At 44.5% G+C, this 19,973-nt stretch overlaps 1 protein-coding gene across 1 annotated transcript in view; it reads left to right on the top strand.

The window, feature by feature from the left end:
• Positions 1 to 19,973, top strand: part of LOC126249677 (organic cation transporter protein-like) — a 210,546-nt gene that overhangs the window by 82,788 nt on the left and 107,785 nt on the right. Inside the window, exon 6 of the mRNA XM_049951356.1 lies at positions 5,388 to 5,542. Coding sequence (XP_049807313.1) covers positions 5,388 to 5,542 — 155 coding nt within the window. The remainder of the gene's footprint in view (positions 1 to 5,387; positions 5,543 to 19,973) is intronic.

Below are 19,973 nucleotides of genomic sequence, written 5' to 3'. Positions count from 1 at the left end.
GAGAGTTAGCGGGCGGACTGCTTGAGAGCATCTTGCCCTGTTGGCGCCTTAGCTTAGTTTATTCTGTTGGGCACATTTTATTGATCTTATAACTAAGGTGTGGGGGGTCTTATATCTCCCAATTGGGAATTTATTTGGGGGAACTTGAGGGGAAATTTCTGACATTAGTCTTACGGCCGAGGAAAAACTTCTAAAAACCCTGGCTAGTACTGTTGATGTTGCCACCTTATTTTGTTGGTCTTGACTATATTTGTCGCCGTTTCCAGTACGGCTTCCATATTTTGGCTGTGTGGCGGAATTGTTGGCGTCTTCCCTGGCGATGATTTCAGGTGTTGATAAGTAGTAGTAGAGTCTGTCGACTATCTTGTCTGTTTGTATACTTTGACTGATATCACCATTTCTTCTCTGACGACGTGCTCCGACTGAGTTTCTCCGTCGATCACCATCTTTTTTGGTTACTCGGTCTGGGTCGCTCGTTGCTGATACGTTGACTGCATTGTTCGATATTCAACGTGTAGGATCGTCATCTTCTCTGGAACTTTCTGTCTGCCTGGTTGTTTATTTTTTTCTTACAAGAAGTTTGAGTACCTTTGTTGTTTGCTCGCTGGTTCTCCGTCTGCTTGGATGTGCTACTCTCATGTGCGCTGGTTTGCGCTTCCCAAGTTTCCATTTATGGGCGTTGTTGCCGGATGGGTGTCCCAGGGTGTCCCAGGAGTGGTCAGCATTCAGCAATGTGACAGGAACGATAGTTTGAAGGAAAAAACTTCATATGGACTTATGCCCTATTCCGAATGGTTTCCGAGATAGAACACATTTTATGAACATTGTTATTTATTTTCTGTATTATTCAATACATTGTCAGGTTTATACATATACACATGCACAAACGTTAGTTAACATTACAATATGCATTTTACAAAGTATCAATTGAAAAATGCATATTTTTAACATATTCACACTCAGAACACACCACGGACAACTGTGAGTTCAAAATGCTAGTTTAATAGCAGGAAGACATACCAAGCAAAATGGTTGCAAGCAACGAAGTAGGCTAGGCTAGAAGAAAACGTGAAAGAGGTTAGGTGGATAAGACACGTAGGTGTGTCCCACCAGTCCAGAAACAAATGTATATTAAATGTTATTTTTAACAATGTCGGAAGAAACAAACGTTGGTGAAGATCCTGCAGCTGTACTAAATTTACGAAATTCATTCTCATTTGCGGATCATTTCTGAGATTAGCTGCACTATGTATGAGGATATTACCTTTGGGTGACACATGGAATCTTGCGCCAGACTCGAACCCGGATTTACCGCTTGTCACGAGCTGTCGCCTCAACCATCCCGGCTGTCCAAACACTCTCCCAGAACTGACCCAAACTTTCGTGTGTCATACTGTCTACAAACCAATCGCTCGAAACTTTATTCGGATACCCGCAACAGGGTTTCAAGAAGGCAAACGCACTCAACGTTAGTATTACGATTGTTATTTTGCTCTTAGAGGCTTGTGATACTTATTTTTAACAATGTCTGAAGAAACAGATATTGGTGACGATGTTGCAACTGTACTAAATTCATCAAATTTATTCACAATTGCAGACCCATTCCTTAAAACTCTGTGGCTGGAATATAAGTAAAAAATGGTTCAAATGGCTCTGAGCACTATGGGACTTAACTTCTGAGGTCATCAGTCTCCTTAGAACTTAGAACTACTTAAACTTAACTAACCTAAGGACATCATACACATCTATGCCCGAGGCAGGATTCGAACCTGCGACCGTAGCCGTCGCACGGTTCCAGACTGTAGCGCCTAGAGCCGCTCGGCCACCCCGGCCGGCTAAAATAAAAGTAAAGCTGGAAGCGATGGGCTCATAGACTGTATGACATATGAAGGGATTATTTCAATAGTGGTACAAGTCCGTTACCTCCACTTTTCTGCCTGTAATGCTTCTGAAATTATTGATCCAAACAAACAGAAAGAAAGGTTCATCTCTAGCAAGAAGCCATATACTTGAATATTTCTGGTATCTCAACTGCAGATTTTTCAGCGCTCATAGGACTCTGTATCTCATAATGAACAAAAGTGGACTTGTACCACTATTAAAATAAGCCCTACATATGGAAGATTGGGTCGGTCCTGGAAGCGTGCTGGGATAGCTGAAGAGGTGAAGGTGGCCGCTCGTGACAGTCGGGAATTCTGGGTTTGAGTCATACTCTGGCACAAATTTTCATATGCCAACAATAGGTAATAGCTTCATTTATAATTCAACTATTGTCAGAAATATTCCCCAGTTGCGAATAAAGTTCATACATTAAATGTGTTCTACCTCAGGAAATATTCGAAATAGGGTGTGCGAGGTGTGTGAGAAAAGCAATGAGACTGATGTTTTATCTACCAAAGTTTTTATATTTCTCGAACAACAATATTCTTCCGTTCAAAGTAGTTGCCTTCGGCAGCTATACGCCGGCGGGGCCATTGTTCCCAGTCTTGGTAGCAGCGCTGCAAGGCTTCAACTAGTAGGGCCTTTACTATTTCGCTCACATTCTTTTCAATGTCCCAAATTGATGTCCTTTCAAGACTTTTTCAGTTTCGAAAAAAAAGTCACAATTACTTAGATGATGTGAATAGGGAGGCTGTGGGACAACAGGAATGCCCTTTCAGGCCAAAAATTCCGTGATGGAAGCGGTCGTATGACATGGAGCATTGTAATGATGCAGCATCCTCTTGTCTGCAATGTCCGCTCTCACTCGATTTACACTTTTCATGAGCCTTTCAAGGACATCTTTGTAAAACTCTTGGTTGACACTTTGTCCTGGAGGACTGATCTCACTTGAGCACGCAAACGTTCGACGTTTTCGTTGGTTTTTGAAGTTGAAGGTCTCCCTGAGCCAGGTTCATCTTCAACGTTTTCTCGGCCTTCCAAAAGTGATTTGTGCCAGTGAAAAACTTCTGTTCTTGGTAAGGAATGTTTCCCATAGACCTGTAACAACTTTTCAAAGATCGCAATTGCGGATTCTCCAAGTTTAACAAAATACTTGATGGCATAACGTTGCTCTAAATACCGTTGTTTCGTTTTCGTAAAACACAACGAAAACACAACTCCACTGATGGCGCCCTCAGGAATCACTTGGAACTGAAGCTCGGACTGAGGGATGTACACAGCGGTCTACACAAGTAGGACAACACAGCGTTGTCAGATTACCCGCAGTGTTCTCTGTCTCATTAATTCCCTCACACACATAGGATGTCCGCATGAAGTTTTTTGCATCAAATGACCGTTCCCGTCATATCCCTGAATATTGATCATTCCTCGTGGGACAGTGCAGCCGAATGGGGAATCATTCTATGGACGGTACGGGCCACAAATAGAGAAATCTACTGACATAGCCACTTTTACAAAAGGTAGATTCTTATCACTCGGTGCTTGGGAACGAACATCTCGAAAATGGCGAAGCTGGTCGGCTGGTCACGTGCTACCGTTGTGAGCATATATGGAAAGTTATTCAACGAAGGTGAAACCACGAGTGGGCGACAAAGTGTTGGACGTCACACCTCATCACAGAACGTCGAGGTGAGAGGTTTGCTCGCTCAGTAGAGCAGCGGGATTGGTAGTGATTGTGACACATCTGACAAAAGAGTACAATGATGGTGCATAGGCACAGATGTCTTGAATGGGGGACATTGTAAGTAGGGTGTTTATGTATTTGTATGTTGGCAGTGCTATGTAGTGCTCTGCAGTAATAACTCTGAAGCGCTGTGGCACTCTGTAAAGGACTCTGTGGCTGGTCAGACTCCCAGTTGGAGGTGAACAGCCAGCAGTGATGGAACTTGGGAGTGAGTAGTCAACAGTGATGGAGGTTAGACGTTAATAATTAGCAGTGTTCGAGGTTTGCTGTATTAGCGCTAGCGGACGGTCTGAATGTATATCCGTCATGGAGATTTATTACTGATGATTATATAATTTTTTTGAACTGGTTGTCGCTTGATTAAGGTAAAATCTGGTAAACACATTGTTTGCTCTGCAACAAAATCTTTCCTTTCCTAACCACATGCCTATTAGTAGTTAGAGCCTTCAGTAGCTAGAATCTTTTATTTACTCGACAGTATTGGTGCTTGCGGCATTGCTGTAATTTGTGTAATGAAGATTTTTGTGAGGTAAGTGACTTATGAAATGTTTAGGTTATTGTTAGGATTTCTACTAATTCAGGGCCATTCTTTTGTATTAATTATTTGAAGTCAGGTTATCAATTTTAAAGCAGTCAGATCGCGATATCCTTGAATATTGTGAGTAATTAATGGATAGGCAAAGTTTGAGTTATGTTTGTCAGGGCAAATTCTGTAGGTCAGTGTTGAAATGATAAGAATAACTAAAAAGAAAGTAGGCTCAATACGTTCAGTTTCACTCGGCAGTTTAAGCAGGTTCAGTTGCATTCAATTTCACTCAGCAATATAAGCAGTTGAAGTAAAAACTATTGAGTTTCAACATTTACTTCTGCTTCTTTTGCGACTGTGGTAGTAATCGAAGTCTCCGTGAAAGTTGTGGACCACGTGAACGTTATTGCAAATCACCAGCATCCTTTTATATTTGATGTCTTCTCGTACGGCGATGGCATCTCCCAATTGGATGACTGTCCGTGTCACAATGCCAGAATCATGCAATAGTGGTCTGAGGAGCTTGATAGTGAACTTACAGATGTCTTTGTCACCAAATTCGCCTGCTCTGATACCAATGGAACACATCTGGAACGCTATCAGGTGCCAATTCCGCGTCCACGAATCACCGACTCTTTATTTACGGGGACTGCGCAGACATCTGGTGCAATGTTCCTCCACAACCTAACAAGGACTTGTCGAGTCCATGTTAAGCACTTTTGCTGCTGCATTGCATTTAAAAAGTGGACCAAAAAGCTATTAAGCCAGTGGACATAATGTTTTGGCTCATCAGTTTATGTTCATTTATAGAAAAGAAACAAGAGAAATTTTTTTTATAATAAAAGGCACGCGAAGTGTTGTTGCGGTAAAGACTGATTCTTGGGGACTGGCATAAGTGCTTTACCTTTGGTCGCGTCGAGGACTCTGACAAACCTTAGGAACACGACCTTTTGTACTTGCCGTGTTGGAGCCTAGCATTGCTATGATTGTGTGTGTTGCAGAGGGGGGCGGGGGGGGGGGGGGGGACTGGGGTAGCCGTGCGGTCTACGGCGCCTTGTCACGGTCCCTGCAGCTCCCCACGCCGGAGGTTGGAGTCCTACCTCGGGCATGGGTGTGTGTGTTGTCCGTAACATAAGTTAGTGTAAGTTATATAAGTAGTGTGTAGGCCTAGGGACCGATCACCTCAGCAGTTTGGTCCCATAAGACATTACCACAAATTCCCAAAATTTGTTGCAGGTGGGGCCGCAAGAAGCCACTCATGTTCTGCATCGGGCTGCAAGTGCTGGCTAGCACGGCGGCCGCGCTGGCCCCGTGGCTCCCTCTGTTCATCCTGTGCCGCTTCATCCTGGCCACCGCCACTGGAGGCATTCTCGTTATTGGTTTCGTCTTGGGTACGCATACACACCTCCAGTTTACCACTTGTAATATTACTGCCGCATCGTCTCTCTTATTTATTTTATTTATTTATTTCCACGTCTAGTTCCGTAGGACCGAACTGAGAATCAATTTTCCAGGGTCATGGAACGTGTCAGTATATAAAATTACAACACAGAAGTATTAACAGACAAAATAAAATGTTAATAAACTCAAAAAAAGTCAAACCATAAGTTTAAGTAAACGCAATCAACAATGTAACATAGGAATCTGCTTAAATATTCAAGGAACTCCTCAACAGACTAGAAAGAGTGACCCATGAGGAAACTCTTCAGTTTCGATTTGGAAGCGCGTGGATTACTGCTAAGCTTTTTGACTTCTTGTGGTAACTTATTGAAAATGGATGCAGAAGTATACTGCACACCTTTCTGCAAAATAGTTACGGAAGTGCGATCCAAATGTAGATTGGATTTTATATATATTGAGAGGTCAGTGTCAGAATACCCAGTCTAGTGAACAGAGGTTGACAAGAGGTTCACGAACATACACCACTTATTGCCGAACTGCCCGTTTCTGAGCCAAAAATGTCGTTTGAGAATGGGAAGAGTTAGCCAAAAATATAAGCGAATGAAAATAAGCAAGTAGACTATTTTTCTTGTCGAACGATAACTTATTCAGATACCGTTCGAATAGTAAAAATAGCAGTATTAAGTCTTTGTACAAGATCCTGAACGTGGGTTTTCGATGACAGTTTACTATCTGTCTGAACTCCTAGAAATCTGAACTGCTCAGTTTCACTAATCATGTGCCCATTCTAAGAAATTAAAACGTCGGGTTTTGTTGAATTGTGTGTTAGAAACTTGTTTTCAAACATACAGGGGTTGGATAAAAAGAAGGAAACATAAAAAATGCGGCACATAACGACGCCTAATATGGTGTCGGAAAACAAATAGCATTCAAAACAGCTTGAATTCGTCTCGGAATGGATAAATGCAGGTAATATATCGTTTTCGATGGAATTTTATACTGTCCACAGTAGCCAATATGGAACAACTGATATGGAAGAGGCCAGAACAACTTTAACCTAATAAACACGTACAAAAAGAACTGGGAGATCTCAGTTAGTAATAATCCTATAATAAATAATCCTTCAAAAGCATTGGAAGGGTTCAACTTCCCAAGAAAAGACTGGACTAGACTCAACCGTATACGAAGCGGCTGCACTAGATGCAGGACCATGATTTATAAGTGGGGACCTGTGGACAGCCCAGGTTGTACTCTGGAGTACCGGAGATGACTCGGGACCACATCATAAAAGTGTGCCCCGTAAGAAAATACGTTAGATCAGCTGAGGACTTTATAGAAGCCGTACCTCATGCCATGCAGTGGATACAAGATCTAGACAAGGATATGTAGGCACCATCTATGTGATACTTACTACGTCCAATAAGTTCCTTTATATGGAAACATCAAAAACAAATTACCATGTCCAATATGGTGTAGGAAAATCTTTGGCATTCAAAACAGCTTCCACTCGACTCGGAATTAATAAATAAGAGTCCTGTGTGGTTTTCATGAGAATCATATACCATCCTTTCTGCAAAATAGTTACAAGTACAGGTAAAGATGATGGAAGTGGATAGCAATTACTCATACGTCTCTCCAAGAAAGACCAGAAAGGCTCAATAATACTGAGATCCGGTGACTTTGGTGACCAGGAGACATGCGACAGCTCATCCTCGTGCTCACAAAACCAGTCCTGGGTGATGCGAGCTGTGTGCACAAGAGCTCTGTCGTTTTGGAACACAGCATCATCATTGGGGAACAAACGTTGTACCACGGGATGGATCTGTTCAGTCACAATGGTCACATAATCCTTGGCAGCAATGCCACCTCCCAGAGTATGTATGGGGTCCATGGAATACCACGAATGGCCGCCCAAATCATCACCGAACCTCCGCCATGTTTCACTCTTGGCAGGTAAATGGTTCAAATGGCTCTGAGCACTATGGGACTCAACTGCTGAGGTCATAAGTCCCCTAGAACTTAGAACTACTTAAACCTAACTAACCTAAGGACAACACACACATCCATGCCCGAGGCAGGATTCGAACCTGCGACCGTAGCGGTCGCGCGGTTCCAGACTGTAGCGCCAGAACCGCTCGGCCACAAGCGGCCGGCTCTTGGCAGGTAAACTCGGTCAGAAGCTGGAAACAGTGTGCAACAGGACTCATCCGACCAAATGACATTCTTCCATTGCTCAACAGACAAGGTTTTATGAATTCGGGGCACTTGCATCACTGACGTGTGGGACTGGAATTCTAACTCTCCTTGTATTCCCTGCTTATGAAGCTCCCTTCGTGTTGTTTTGGTACTGACAAAACTCCCGAATGCGATGTTCAATCCTGTGGTGTCCTCTGCAGCCGTCGTCTTCCTGTTTTTCGTCACAACCCTCTTCAGCGACCGTCTGTCACGATCCCTGAGCACGTGCTATTATCAGAGTTGTGACTTAGCATATGATGTTTTGTTTGGTTTCTCTGTATGCGGTATAAACCTTCGATACGGTGCCTCATGAGACACCAAACACTTAGGTTACCTTTGTTACGGAAACAACCACCACACAAACACCAACATTTGCCCACGTTCGACTTCACTTAGCCCTGGCATAATGCACTCACAGCTACACAGAACACTGTTCTGACAACGAATGGCACTTACAACGTATTTAGGAACTGCACAGGTGTAGTTCGTGATCAAATACGACAGTGCAATATACAGGCTTGGTTAGCATATGCATTTATGTACAAACATGCATTTCTCGCAGTGTTTCCATACTTTTTCCAACCCCTGTATTTAAATAGATATAGTTATTTACAAAATATGAGCACGAATTTTTTCGTGACGACATACCGGGTGATCAAAGAATCAGTATAAATTTGCAAACTTAATAAACCACAGAATAATGTAGATAGAGGGGTAAAAATTGACACACATGCTTGTACTGACATGAGGTTTTATTAGAGCCAAAAAAAACAACAACAAAGTATTGCTAGACGCGTGAATGATCTCTTACGAGCGTCGTTTGGTGATGATCGTGTGTTCAGCCGTTTGTATTTTTTTGGTTCTAATAAAACCCCATGTCATTCCAAGCATGGGTGTCAATTTGTACCTATCTATCTACATTATTCCGTGATTTATTCAGTTTTCAAATTTATACTGACTTTTTGATCACCTGGTACTTGTGTGAAACATTCTCGGTTTCTTTGCCGCGTCAAATCCGAGTAAACACTTGAATGGTTCAAATGGCTCTAAGCACTATGGGACTTAACATCTGAGATCATCAGTCCCCTAGACTTAGAACTACTACAGGATTCGAATCTGCGACCGTAGCAGCAACGCGGTTCCGGACTGAAGCGCCTAGAACCGCTCGTTCACAAGGGCCAGCAAACACTCGAGGTATCGACGATCACCTCTGTCGCCTTGGTTAGGAGTAGCTGACTATCAGGGCTGCTGTTGTGGTGATCTTTTATAGATCACTGACGGCATGTAATTGCTCGAGGTATATTATCATTATGTCAAGGTTCCGGAGACCCTGTCATCTTATGGTGCCATCGCTGTTGTAGGAACGTAAACATCTTTGTGAATGTGTTACCAATGTGGTCAAATTCTCGAGAGCTAATAAGCCTACCGATTCTTGCGCCCCTTCAATAACATCTCAATATGATCGTATAGCATTATTGGTTTGGCTTCCCCATCTGGGATTAAGGAAGAAGCCGCGCAGAAAAATGTAGTTACTGCAGTCGGGCGATCCTTGGGCAGCGGCTTAATACCGGCTAATTTTTCCACGAATGTGCTGCCGTTTCAGGGCCAAGCAACTACAGAACGCTCATCGATGCCCACTGGTAACAATTTACTGATGGTTCAAATGGATCGGAGCACTATGGGACTTAACTTCTGAGGTCATCAGTCCCCTAGAACTTAGAACTACTTAAACCTAACTAACCTAAGGACATCACACACATCCATGCCCGAGGCAGGATTCGAACCTGCGACCGTAGCGGTCACGCGGTTCCAGACTGAAGCGCCTATAACCGCTCGGCCACACCGGCCGGCGACAATTTACTTATCTGTCACATGAACATTGTATCAATTTCATCTGTTAAGAATAAATATTTCTCACACTTGATGGTGCAGAATGCTATAAGTATTAGCGCATTACATGAGACTCACAACAACGATAACAGAAATCTTTCCAGAAGAGAAAGAATATATGGGTATTTTCCAGTGAGGGTCATAAATGATGAACAATACGGCATTGGAACATAGATCACATCTCACTGATTACAAAGTATCTTATCAAGAAGGACAGTAAATATCTTTGTTTTGGCTATAGAGATTGCTGGTAACAAGGCTGGAAATATCTACAAACCTCCGCAAGTCAGTTGGCCAAATTCGTCTGTAAGATGCTTCATCGCCAAATTGTGTATGTTGGTGATTCCAACAGTCATAGTCATGTCTGGGGGATCAGAAAGAAGACAGCAATGAAGCTACTGTAAATGAATGGTATATCCAGCTCGTATATGACGCTAAAGATCCAGGAACATTCCGATCTGGTAGATGGCTATAAAATAATTCTCCTGGTGCGGCGTCATATTTAAATCTGGAAATAGCGACATTACACAATGAGAGAACATCAAGACTTTTTCGGTCATAATTTTTATGGTACTGAAATTCCGTTAGTCACATCCGTCCTTCATCATCGATGGAATTTTCAATTTGTGAACTGCGAACTGTTTCAGACAGATCTTGCTCATACCTATCTACGGATTCCTCCAATTGTATCTAATTATGAACGATTTGTGGGTTAAAGTTAATTCCAGAAAATATATTCTACGTAGTTTCCGGAAGGAGTGCGTCCCTGGATGGTCTCAAGGATGCGAGGAGTTATGTTATAAATATCAAGAATCTCTCAATGATACAACAGCTATCACCGCTTGAAAGCTCTTAATAAGGAAAGAAGAGAAAAATGGCATAAAACAGCGGCAGTACTCAGCTTTACACATTCTAGTCGTTAAGACTGGGCGCCTATAAGAAAACAAGGTACGGATCCAAGGTTGTCAAGCAGTCAAATATGTAAATGTCAATGCTGTTGTATCCAGACTAATGAACATAACGAAAAATAAAGTAGACAAGGCACTCACACGATTGAACTGTACTTTAAGAGGTCCCATCTAAAACCACATCCAGACTACTCACGTGACATCTGATTGAGGAATCTGATATAGCCTTGAATGTGCTAAAGGTAAATAAAGCTGTGGCTTCAATGGCTTATATCCAGAGTTTCTTAAAGTTATCATACCCAAAACAAAATTGTGCCTCACCGAATTTTTCGATGTGATTGTCAAAAGTTGAAAATTACTAGCCGGTCGATGTGGCCGAGCGGTTCTAGGCGCTTCAGTCTGGAACCGCGCGACTGCTACGGTCGCAGGTTCGAATCCTGCCTCGGGCATGGATGTGTGTGACGTCCTTAGGTTAGTTAGGTTTAAGTAGTTCTAAGTTCTAGGGGACTGATGAACTCAGATGTTAAGTCCCATAGTGCTCAGAGCCATTTGAACCATTTTTGAAAATTACTAACGTTTCTCGAACAGGCTAAGATAATTGCCATCCTGAAATCAGACAATGTCCGAACTGATGCTTCTCACTACTCAGCATGGCGTACAAGCTACTAGAAAGGCTCACTGTAAGTCGTATTCAAGAGGCCACTAATCATATAGTCACCATCGAACAAGGTGAGTTTAGGAAACATTGGAGCTGCTGCGACCAGGTCCTACCATTGACAACTCTAGTAGAAGCTGGATATCAACGAGGCCCCAAATCAGCTGCAGCTTTTGTATATCTTACAGCAGCTTATGACACTATGTATACAGAGTAGCTGGTGTCGAACTTTATTGAAATCATCCCATGTCCAAAGCTGGCGTTTCTAGTGAACAGCATGCTTCCTGACAGGCGGTTTAAGGTGTTCTTGAATGGACAAGCTTGCAGATGGGGGACTCTAAATAATGGCATACCTCAGGGATCAGTTCTTGCCCCCATTTTATTTAACATGTGTATCTATGACATACCACATGGATTCCATGAAAAACCAGTATGCACGTGACCTAGAATTAATTTTCCAGGGTAGAGATCTTACGTGTTATGAGAATGAGCTGACAAGTAATCTAAATAAACTGAGTGATTGCTTCCAAAAATGGATACTTCAGCCTAACATAAATAAAACTGTTACTCCATTCCATCTAAGTAATAAAGATGGCAATACTCTGCGCTCAGCTGCGCTCGCTCTTGTGTATTGTGAAGGTGAATGACAAGCTTCCGTGTGGGAAAACAGCGCCAACGTAACAAAACTTTATGTGCATCATAATGAAGCCCTGAGAGTTACCACAGGTACTGTTAGGTCTTTTCCCGTTTGATGGGCACCTGTCCTAGCTAATACTGCTCCATGGGATTTAAGAAGAAATGCAGCTAAGGTAAACAGTCGAACTCTCTTTTGTATGATGCCCTACAAGGCCCACCAGTAACTCGTGTGAAATCACACCAACCACTCTGGATTAATTCATAAAGTAGCAGTTCTTTTGATGTGACCTCCAATTGGAGACACCGCTGCAGCGAACTTCCACAGCCGGCTTTGAGTGGCCGAGCGATTCTAGGCGCTACAGTCTGGAGTCGCGCGACCCCTACGGTCGCAGGTTCGAGTCCTGCCTCGGGCATGGATGTGTGTGATGTCCTTAGGTTAGTTAGGTTTAAGTAGTTCTAAGGTTCTAGGGGACTGATGACCTCAGCAGTTAAGTCCCATAGTGCTCAGAGCCATTTGAACCATTTGAACGTCCACACAACAATGCTCACTGGGGATCACCCTAGCAAAGACATGGGCTGCAAATGAGGAAATCAATTGAGATAACCGACACTGACGAAGGATAGGTTATTATTACGCAGAGCCTGTGAACGAGTATCTCGAAAACAGCGAAGCTGGTCAATGCTCACGTGCTACTGTCGCGAGCATCTATGCAAAACGGTAGAAGGGCAATGAAACTACCACTAGGCACTAAATGGTTGGACGTCCACGACTCTTCACGAACGTAGGGTTCGGAGGCTTGTGTGCTCTGTAAAGTAGCATAGATGGTGATTTGTGGCATCTCTGCCAAAAGAACACAATGTTTGTACACGCACAAGTATTTCTGAGCACTCCGTTCATCGTACGTTGCTGAACTTGGAACTCCACAACAGACTACCCCCACGTGTTCACAAGTTGAACCAACGACATCGTCAATTACGCTTGCAGTGGGCACGGGACCATCGGGATTCGACTGTCAATCAGTGGCAAAGTCAGCTCTTCGGGTAAATTACATTTTTGCTACACTAGATCGATGGTCGTCTTCACAACTCCATCATCGAGGTGAACGGCTGTTCAAAACGGCCGGCCGGTGTGGCCGTGCGGTTCTAGGCGCTTCAGTCTGGAACCGCGTGACCGCTACGGTCGCAGGTTCGAATGCTGCCTCGGGCATGAATGTGTGTGATGTCATTAGGTTAGTTAGGTTTAAGTAGTTCTAACTTCTAGGGGACTGATGAGCACAGATGTGAAGTCCCATAGTGCTCAGAGCCATTTTGTTCAAAACGTGCAGCGCACCCACGGGCACATACTAGTGGAAGCAGTATTATGCTATGGGAGACATTCTCCTGCGCTTGCACGGGACCTGTGGTAGTAATCGAAGACACGCTGACAACTACGAACCACCTGCATCCTTTCATGCTTGGTGTCTTCCTCGGCCGTGATGTCATAACTGTCTGTGTCTCGGAGCCAAAACTGTGTTACAGTGGTTTGAGGAGCGTTACAGTGAACTCGCGTTGATATCTCGGCGACTCAATTCGCCTGATGTAAATCCCACGGAATTCGTCTGGGTCGCTGTCGGGTGGCATCACCGCGTACGCAAATCAAAGACCTGTTATTTTCGCAAATTATGTGACTTGTGCGTAGACATACACATACCGCCACAAACCTACCAACTAACTGTTGGATCCCTGATACGCAGTATCAGTGATGTATTTCGTTCCAAAGACGGACAAAGAAGCCATTAAACCGGTAGTCGTAATGTTTTGTCGCATCAGAGTATACCTATGCATTTTTTGTTTTGAAGGATCTTAGTTCACGTCCTTGTGTGAGGTGGCTTCCCCGCCTAATTTTCCGCCGCCAGAAACGTTACATCACGTGACAACGTTTAAATTTCATCTTGGTACGCAGCGTATAGTTTACATCAGTGCATTAGAGTTTACACATTTGTTTCTTGCAGTAACTTTTGTGTAAGCAGAGTTTCCAGTAAAAAGCAACTGTTATTACATCCATTTTCAGTAGAGAAAGATCTTTTTTAAGAGCCTGCGGTCTCAGGCTATGGTGAGAACTCTGCAGAGCAGCCTTTAGTGTTTGTTTATTCTCCTCGTTATATTTTACGTTCATTCCAACCTCAGTAGCGCCACATTTGATTAATTGTCTCTTTTTCGGGGGTATGTTCATACTTTTTTAGTTACCCCTGACTGCTCTGTATTTTTGAGACCTTATACCAATCTTTTACACGGTACGATATGGCTAGGGACTGTGCTTGTTGGAAGAACTGACTGCTGTCCATAAACAGCACTGGCCAGTCGACAGGCTTCTGGCTAATTCTCAAAGCTGCGGCGACATCGGGGCGCCGGTGGCGACACCTGCGTCACCTTTGGTGCCGTTGGAATCCCCTGGTGACCTGGTTGTCACTGCGTCTTCTGACACGTAACATCTGACATGTCCGTCCTCACACGAGAATGAGTGGGGGGTAGCCGCGTGTTCTAGGGCGCCTTGCTACGTTTCGCACGGATCCTCCCCGTCGGAGGTTCGAGTTCTCCCTCGGGCATGGGTGTGTGTCTTGTCCTTAGCGTAAGTTAGGGGAATCGCATGCAAGGCGGAAAAGAATGTCAGTGCGCACTCGGTATGGTTGCCAGGGGGTCTCGTCCATTATGTGGAGGAGGTCCTGCCGGCGGCTATCCAGCGCACTGTGTGCAAATTGTGGCACATGTCGACCCAAATGATGCCTACTGCTTGGGTTCTGAGGCCGTTCTTGGTTCCTTTCAGCGGATGGCTGATTTAGTGCAGGCAACTAATATCGCACGCAGGGTGTAGACTAAGCTGACTATTCGTAGCATCGTACCCAGGGTCGATTGCTGTCCTGTGGTTTGGAGCAGTGTGGAAGCTCAGCCGACTATGCGACGGCATTGAAAGCAAAGTTCTCGACCCCCACTATAGAGTGGAGAATTGCACGGTTCCCCTTAACAGGTCTGGTGTGCACTACACGCAGAAAGTGGCCACTTGGGTAGTAAGGAACGTGTGGCGTGCGCATGGGGTTTGTGTTAAGTCAGAGAACCACCCCATTGGGATCAGAGACAAATTGCCTGCGAAAATCGAAGTTACATAAACCACAACGTTCTTAGAGAATGCTCGTCCTTGCATATCGGATGTAGAGAAAGTTGTAATGATATTAGCACCCAAGGATATGTCCCAGCAACAGTATCGTTTATTGAAGGTTATAATGCCCAGATAGTATTAGGAACAGAATGTTGGTTGAAACCAGAAGTGAACAGCAACGAAATCCTAAGTTCTAATTGGAATATTTGTCGTAAGGGAAGGTTAGTCGCCAGTGGTGGTGGCGTATTTATTGCAATAAAGAATTCGATAATATCTAGCGAAGTTATCAGAGTTTCCGAATGTGAATTAATTTGGATGAAATTAAGCATTAAACATCGGTAAAAATGGTAATCGGATGCTTTTATAGACCTTCTGGGTCAGCAGCTGTAGTGATAGAGTGGTTCAGAGAGAACTTGCAGAATATCGTTAGTAATTTTCCTGATCATGCTGTTGTAATGAGGGATGACTTCAGCTTGGCTGGTATAGATTGGAAAAAATGAAATGAGCGTATGGCATTGTTGGCCGGGAGGCCCGTGCAAGTGTTATTTCAATCACGCCTCATTGGGCGTTTAGTGTGTCGGTGATGAGGATGAAATTATGATGAGGACAACACAGCACCCAGTCCACGAGCACATAAAATCCCCAAGTTGCCGGGAATCGAACATGGGCCCGCTGCATGGGAGGCAAGCACGTAACCACGCAGCTAAGGAGGCGGACTATAGATTGGGAGAGTCATGCTATCACAATTGTTGCCAGAGGCAGGGATTATTGTTACTTTATTCTGAATGTCTTGTCCGAAATCTACTTCGAACACATAGTTAGAGAACCATCTCATCAAGATTAGGTTGGGTTGTTATGGGGGAGGAGACCAGACTGCGAGGTCATCGGTCTCATCGGAATAGGGAAGGACGGGGAAGGAAGTCGGCCGTGCCCTTTAAAAGGAATCATCCCGGAATTTGCCTGGAGCGATTTAGGGAACTCACGGAAAAACTAAATCAGGATGGCCGAACGCGGGATTGAACCGTCGTCCTACCGAATGCGAGTCCAGTGCTCATCAACGTAACCGCGGCATCGTTGTTTCGCGATATCCAACTGAACTATATTAAAATTCCTACGAATGGGGTCCTATTCATTTTTTCTCTAGGACTAATATTTTCCACGTAACAGGGGTTGGAAAATCCGCATATTATAAAAATAGTGTTTTAATGGTATAAAAGTAATGTACGTTGCTGAATAACGTGGGTTAGGAATAAATATTAAATATTTGTACCATATGTAACAAGGGAACCTTCCCATCGCACCCCCCGCCCCCTCCACGGATTTAGTGGTAAGAGGGCCCACTGGATAGCCCGTCAAAAGCTGATCAAGCATGAAAACAGGAAGAAGGGGTACTGGACTGTGAAAAGAAAAAGCAAAATAGAAACAGAAAAAGTGCAGTGCAGAGTAATGGCGTCATGCGGGCGAGCCGGGTTCCAACCTCCCTCCTATCTTTTTTCTCTTTTTCGCTGTTCGCTGTATTCAAATTTTTGTCTGTCTCGTAGTATGACGCCCGTTTTCAACAGCGAGATGTGAGGAAGGGACCTATAACGACAGTTGATTTTGCACAACCACTCTATTAGCAGCTGAAAGGAAGTAGGTTTCGAATGGGAACCGCAAACGTTTGACGACAAAGCGACAAATCAACCGAATCCTCCGCCGGAAAACGCGTTTGGTATGTCATACAGGGCATTAGTGACAGTAGTGTGTCATACGATAGGAATCTCTTGCCGATGAACCTAACTTGTACGACTGGTAAGTGAGTAAGATATGCCTCCGTGCCCAATTTGGCGTTCATTCCCAAGGAAATGATGAAAACCTAATAGCGTGTCACATAGGCTGCAACAAATGAACTCAACAATGTCACAATCACACAGTTTCTCTATACTCTGTCAAAAAATATGTTTTTAACGTTTTTGAAGTTGCGTTCCATTTTGGAAGTCTTAACTATTGAATTCCTTTGTAATAACATAGTTCACACCCATTTATTTGTTGTTTTCATTTCTGTGAGACATCTATACGGTATCTCGCCTGCTCTCACTATTCATCACATTTATTTGCGATGGTAACGTATTCTTACCACATCACGCATATTCTATAACAAATAAAAAAGAAAAAAAATTCGTATGAGTAAGGTTTGTTACAGGCTCTCCCGCGTTGTAATCCAACACCATAACCACATAACCGCGACGCCATTTCTCTGCCGCCCTCATCTACATTGCACTTCTTGTTCATGGACCGTTCACTGTTCCTTTTTTTTTTTTTTTTTTTTTTTTTACAGTCCAGCACACCTTCTTCCTGCTTTCATGCTTGATCTGTGTTCAGTTTTTGACGGGCTGTCCATTGGGCCCTCTTACCACGATGGGGAGTTTCCCTTGAAAGTGCAGTAGAACCGTATTAAGGGATAGATTCTGTACTGGGTTGTAACAGGGTGGAAAGGTGGGAATGCATATTACAAGTGTGACGGAAGGAAGTCATGCTCTTCCCTCCTTCATGGGTCTACAAAATGAAGAGCAAGTAGTCAGTTCCCCATTTTCTCTAGCGCAGTACGTCACAAAAAGCAACTACTGCGTGTTTCACATACTTTTACCGACCCATCCGCATCTTTCCCTATGCGTCACTTGCGATACAGTATGCAGACACTGCCAGGTGTTTATTTTCCAAACGTGTGTTAACCCTACATTGAATACAGATATGAGATGCCAATGAGACAAACGCAAGAAATGCATACGGACAGATTCTGCACATTGTTCTACACTGCTATAGTGGAAACAGATACTTAGTCATCTTGTACGACAGCTGTAGTGTGCTTTCAGGAAAGGCAACTTCTCCCACCATGAGTGCTGTTCGCTTTTTAAGTTTACGGACAGACAGTGGACGATTTAATATTTTTGCGCCCCTAGGCACACAGTAAAATATGCGCCCCTCCAGAAACATGTTTTAAATAATAACTATATAGTTTTTAAATCGTGATGAATGTGATGTAAGTTGCTAATAAAACTCACATTATAATTGAAATGTTTAAAACTAATATGAAAAAATAAACAAAAGTCACCAGTCAGCAAATTTTGCGTCTGGCTATGATGGCAGCAAACAAGTGAATCATATCGTCATAACTGAGACGGTCATCACTTACGAGGTCAGCTTCAATCTGAAGCATGTAAAAGGCATTCAATCCCTCCTCAAACAAGATAGGACGCTGTTATGATTTCAACCTTTCAAGAACCGGAAATGAGCGTTCTGATGAACAATTTCTAAGTGTCGTACATACACTCCTGGAAATGGAAAAAAGAACACATTGACACCGGTGTGTCAGACCCACCATACTTGCTCCGGACACTGCGAGAGGGCTGTACAAGCAATGATCACACGCACGGCACAGCGGACACACCATGAACCGCGGTATTGGCCGTCGAATGGCGCTAGCTGCGCAGCATTTGTGCACCGCCGCCGTCAGTGTCAGCCAGTTTGCCGTGGCATACGGAGCTCCATCGCAGTCTTTAACACTGGTAGCATGCCGCGACAGCGTGGACGTGAACCGTATGTGCAGTTGACGGACTTTGAGCGAGGGCGTATAGTGGGCATGCGGGAGGCCGGGTGGACGTACCGCCGAATTGCTCAACACGTGGGGCGTGAGGTCTCCACAGTACATCGATGTTGTCGCCAGTGGTCGGCGGAAGGTGCACGTGCCCGTCGACCTGGGACCGGACCGCAGCGACGCACGGATGCACGCCAAGACCGTAGGATCCTACGCAGTGCCGTAGGGGACCGCACCGCCACTTCCCAGCAAATTAGGGACACTGTTGCTCCTGGGGTATCGGCGAGGACCATTCGCAACCGTCTCCATGAAGCTGGGCTACGGTCCCGCACACCGTTAGGCCGTCTTCCGCTCACGCCCCAACATCGTGCAGCCCGCCTCCAGTGGTGTCGCGACAGGCGTGAATGGAGGGACGAATGGAGACGTGTCGTCTTCAGCGATGAGAGTCGCTTCGGCCTTGGTGCCAATGATGGTCGTATGCGTGTTTGGCGCCGTGCAGGTGAGCGCCACAATCAGGACTACATACGACCGAGGCATACAGGGCCAACTCCCGGCATCATGGTGTGGGGAGCGATCTCCTACACTGGCCGTACACCACTGGTGATCGTCGAGGGGACACTGAATAGTGCACGGTACATCCAAACCGTCATCGAACCCATCGTTCTACCATTCCTAGACCGGCAAGGGAACTTGCTGTTCCAACAGGACAATGCACGTCCGCATGTATCCCGTGCCACCCAACGTGCTCTAGAAGGTGTAAGTCAACTACCCTGGCCAGCAAGATCTCCGGATCTGTCCCCCATTGAGCATGTTTGGGACTGGATGAAGCGTCGTCTCACGCGGTCTGCACGTCCAGCACGAACGCTGGTCCAACTGAGGCGCCAGGTGGAAATGGCATGGCAAGCCGTTCCACAGGACTACATCCAGCATCTCTACTATCGTCTCCATGGGAGAATAGCAGCCTGCATTGCTGCGAAAGGTGGATATACACTGTACTAGTGCCGACATTGTGCATGCTCTGTTGCCTGTGTCTATGTGCCTGTGGTTCTGTCAGTGTGATCATGTGATGTATCTGACCCCAGGAATGTGTCAATAAAGTTTCCCATTCCCGGGACAATGAATTCACGGTGTTCTTATTTCAATTTCCAGGAGTGTAGAAACATTCTATGAGCAATGTCAACATTCAGAACATGACTTTAACTGCTCCTTTCGTATAAGTTTACTCATTTTGACTGCTACGTCACTAATCTCACAAGATTTCAATAGTGCCCCAAAATGTATGCATTCACTTGGGAAGGAAGATTCTAAATCGGTTTCATTTGACGCTTGGAGTTTTGCTGCGCATTCAGATGTAACGTCTCGTGAACTATTTTTAAGTTTACGGAAAACT

The sequence above is a fragment of the Schistocerca nitens genome, chromosome 3 (genome assembly GCF_023898315.1).
Source record: "Schistocerca nitens isolate TAMUIC-IGC-003100 chromosome 3, iqSchNite1.1, whole genome shotgun sequence".
In the NCBI taxonomy this organism is placed as follows: domain Eukaryota; kingdom Metazoa; phylum Arthropoda; class Insecta; order Orthoptera; family Acrididae; genus Schistocerca; species Schistocerca nitens.
Note: the sequence above shows the minus strand (reverse complement) of the source record. Positions and strands in the feature narration are given on the sequence as shown.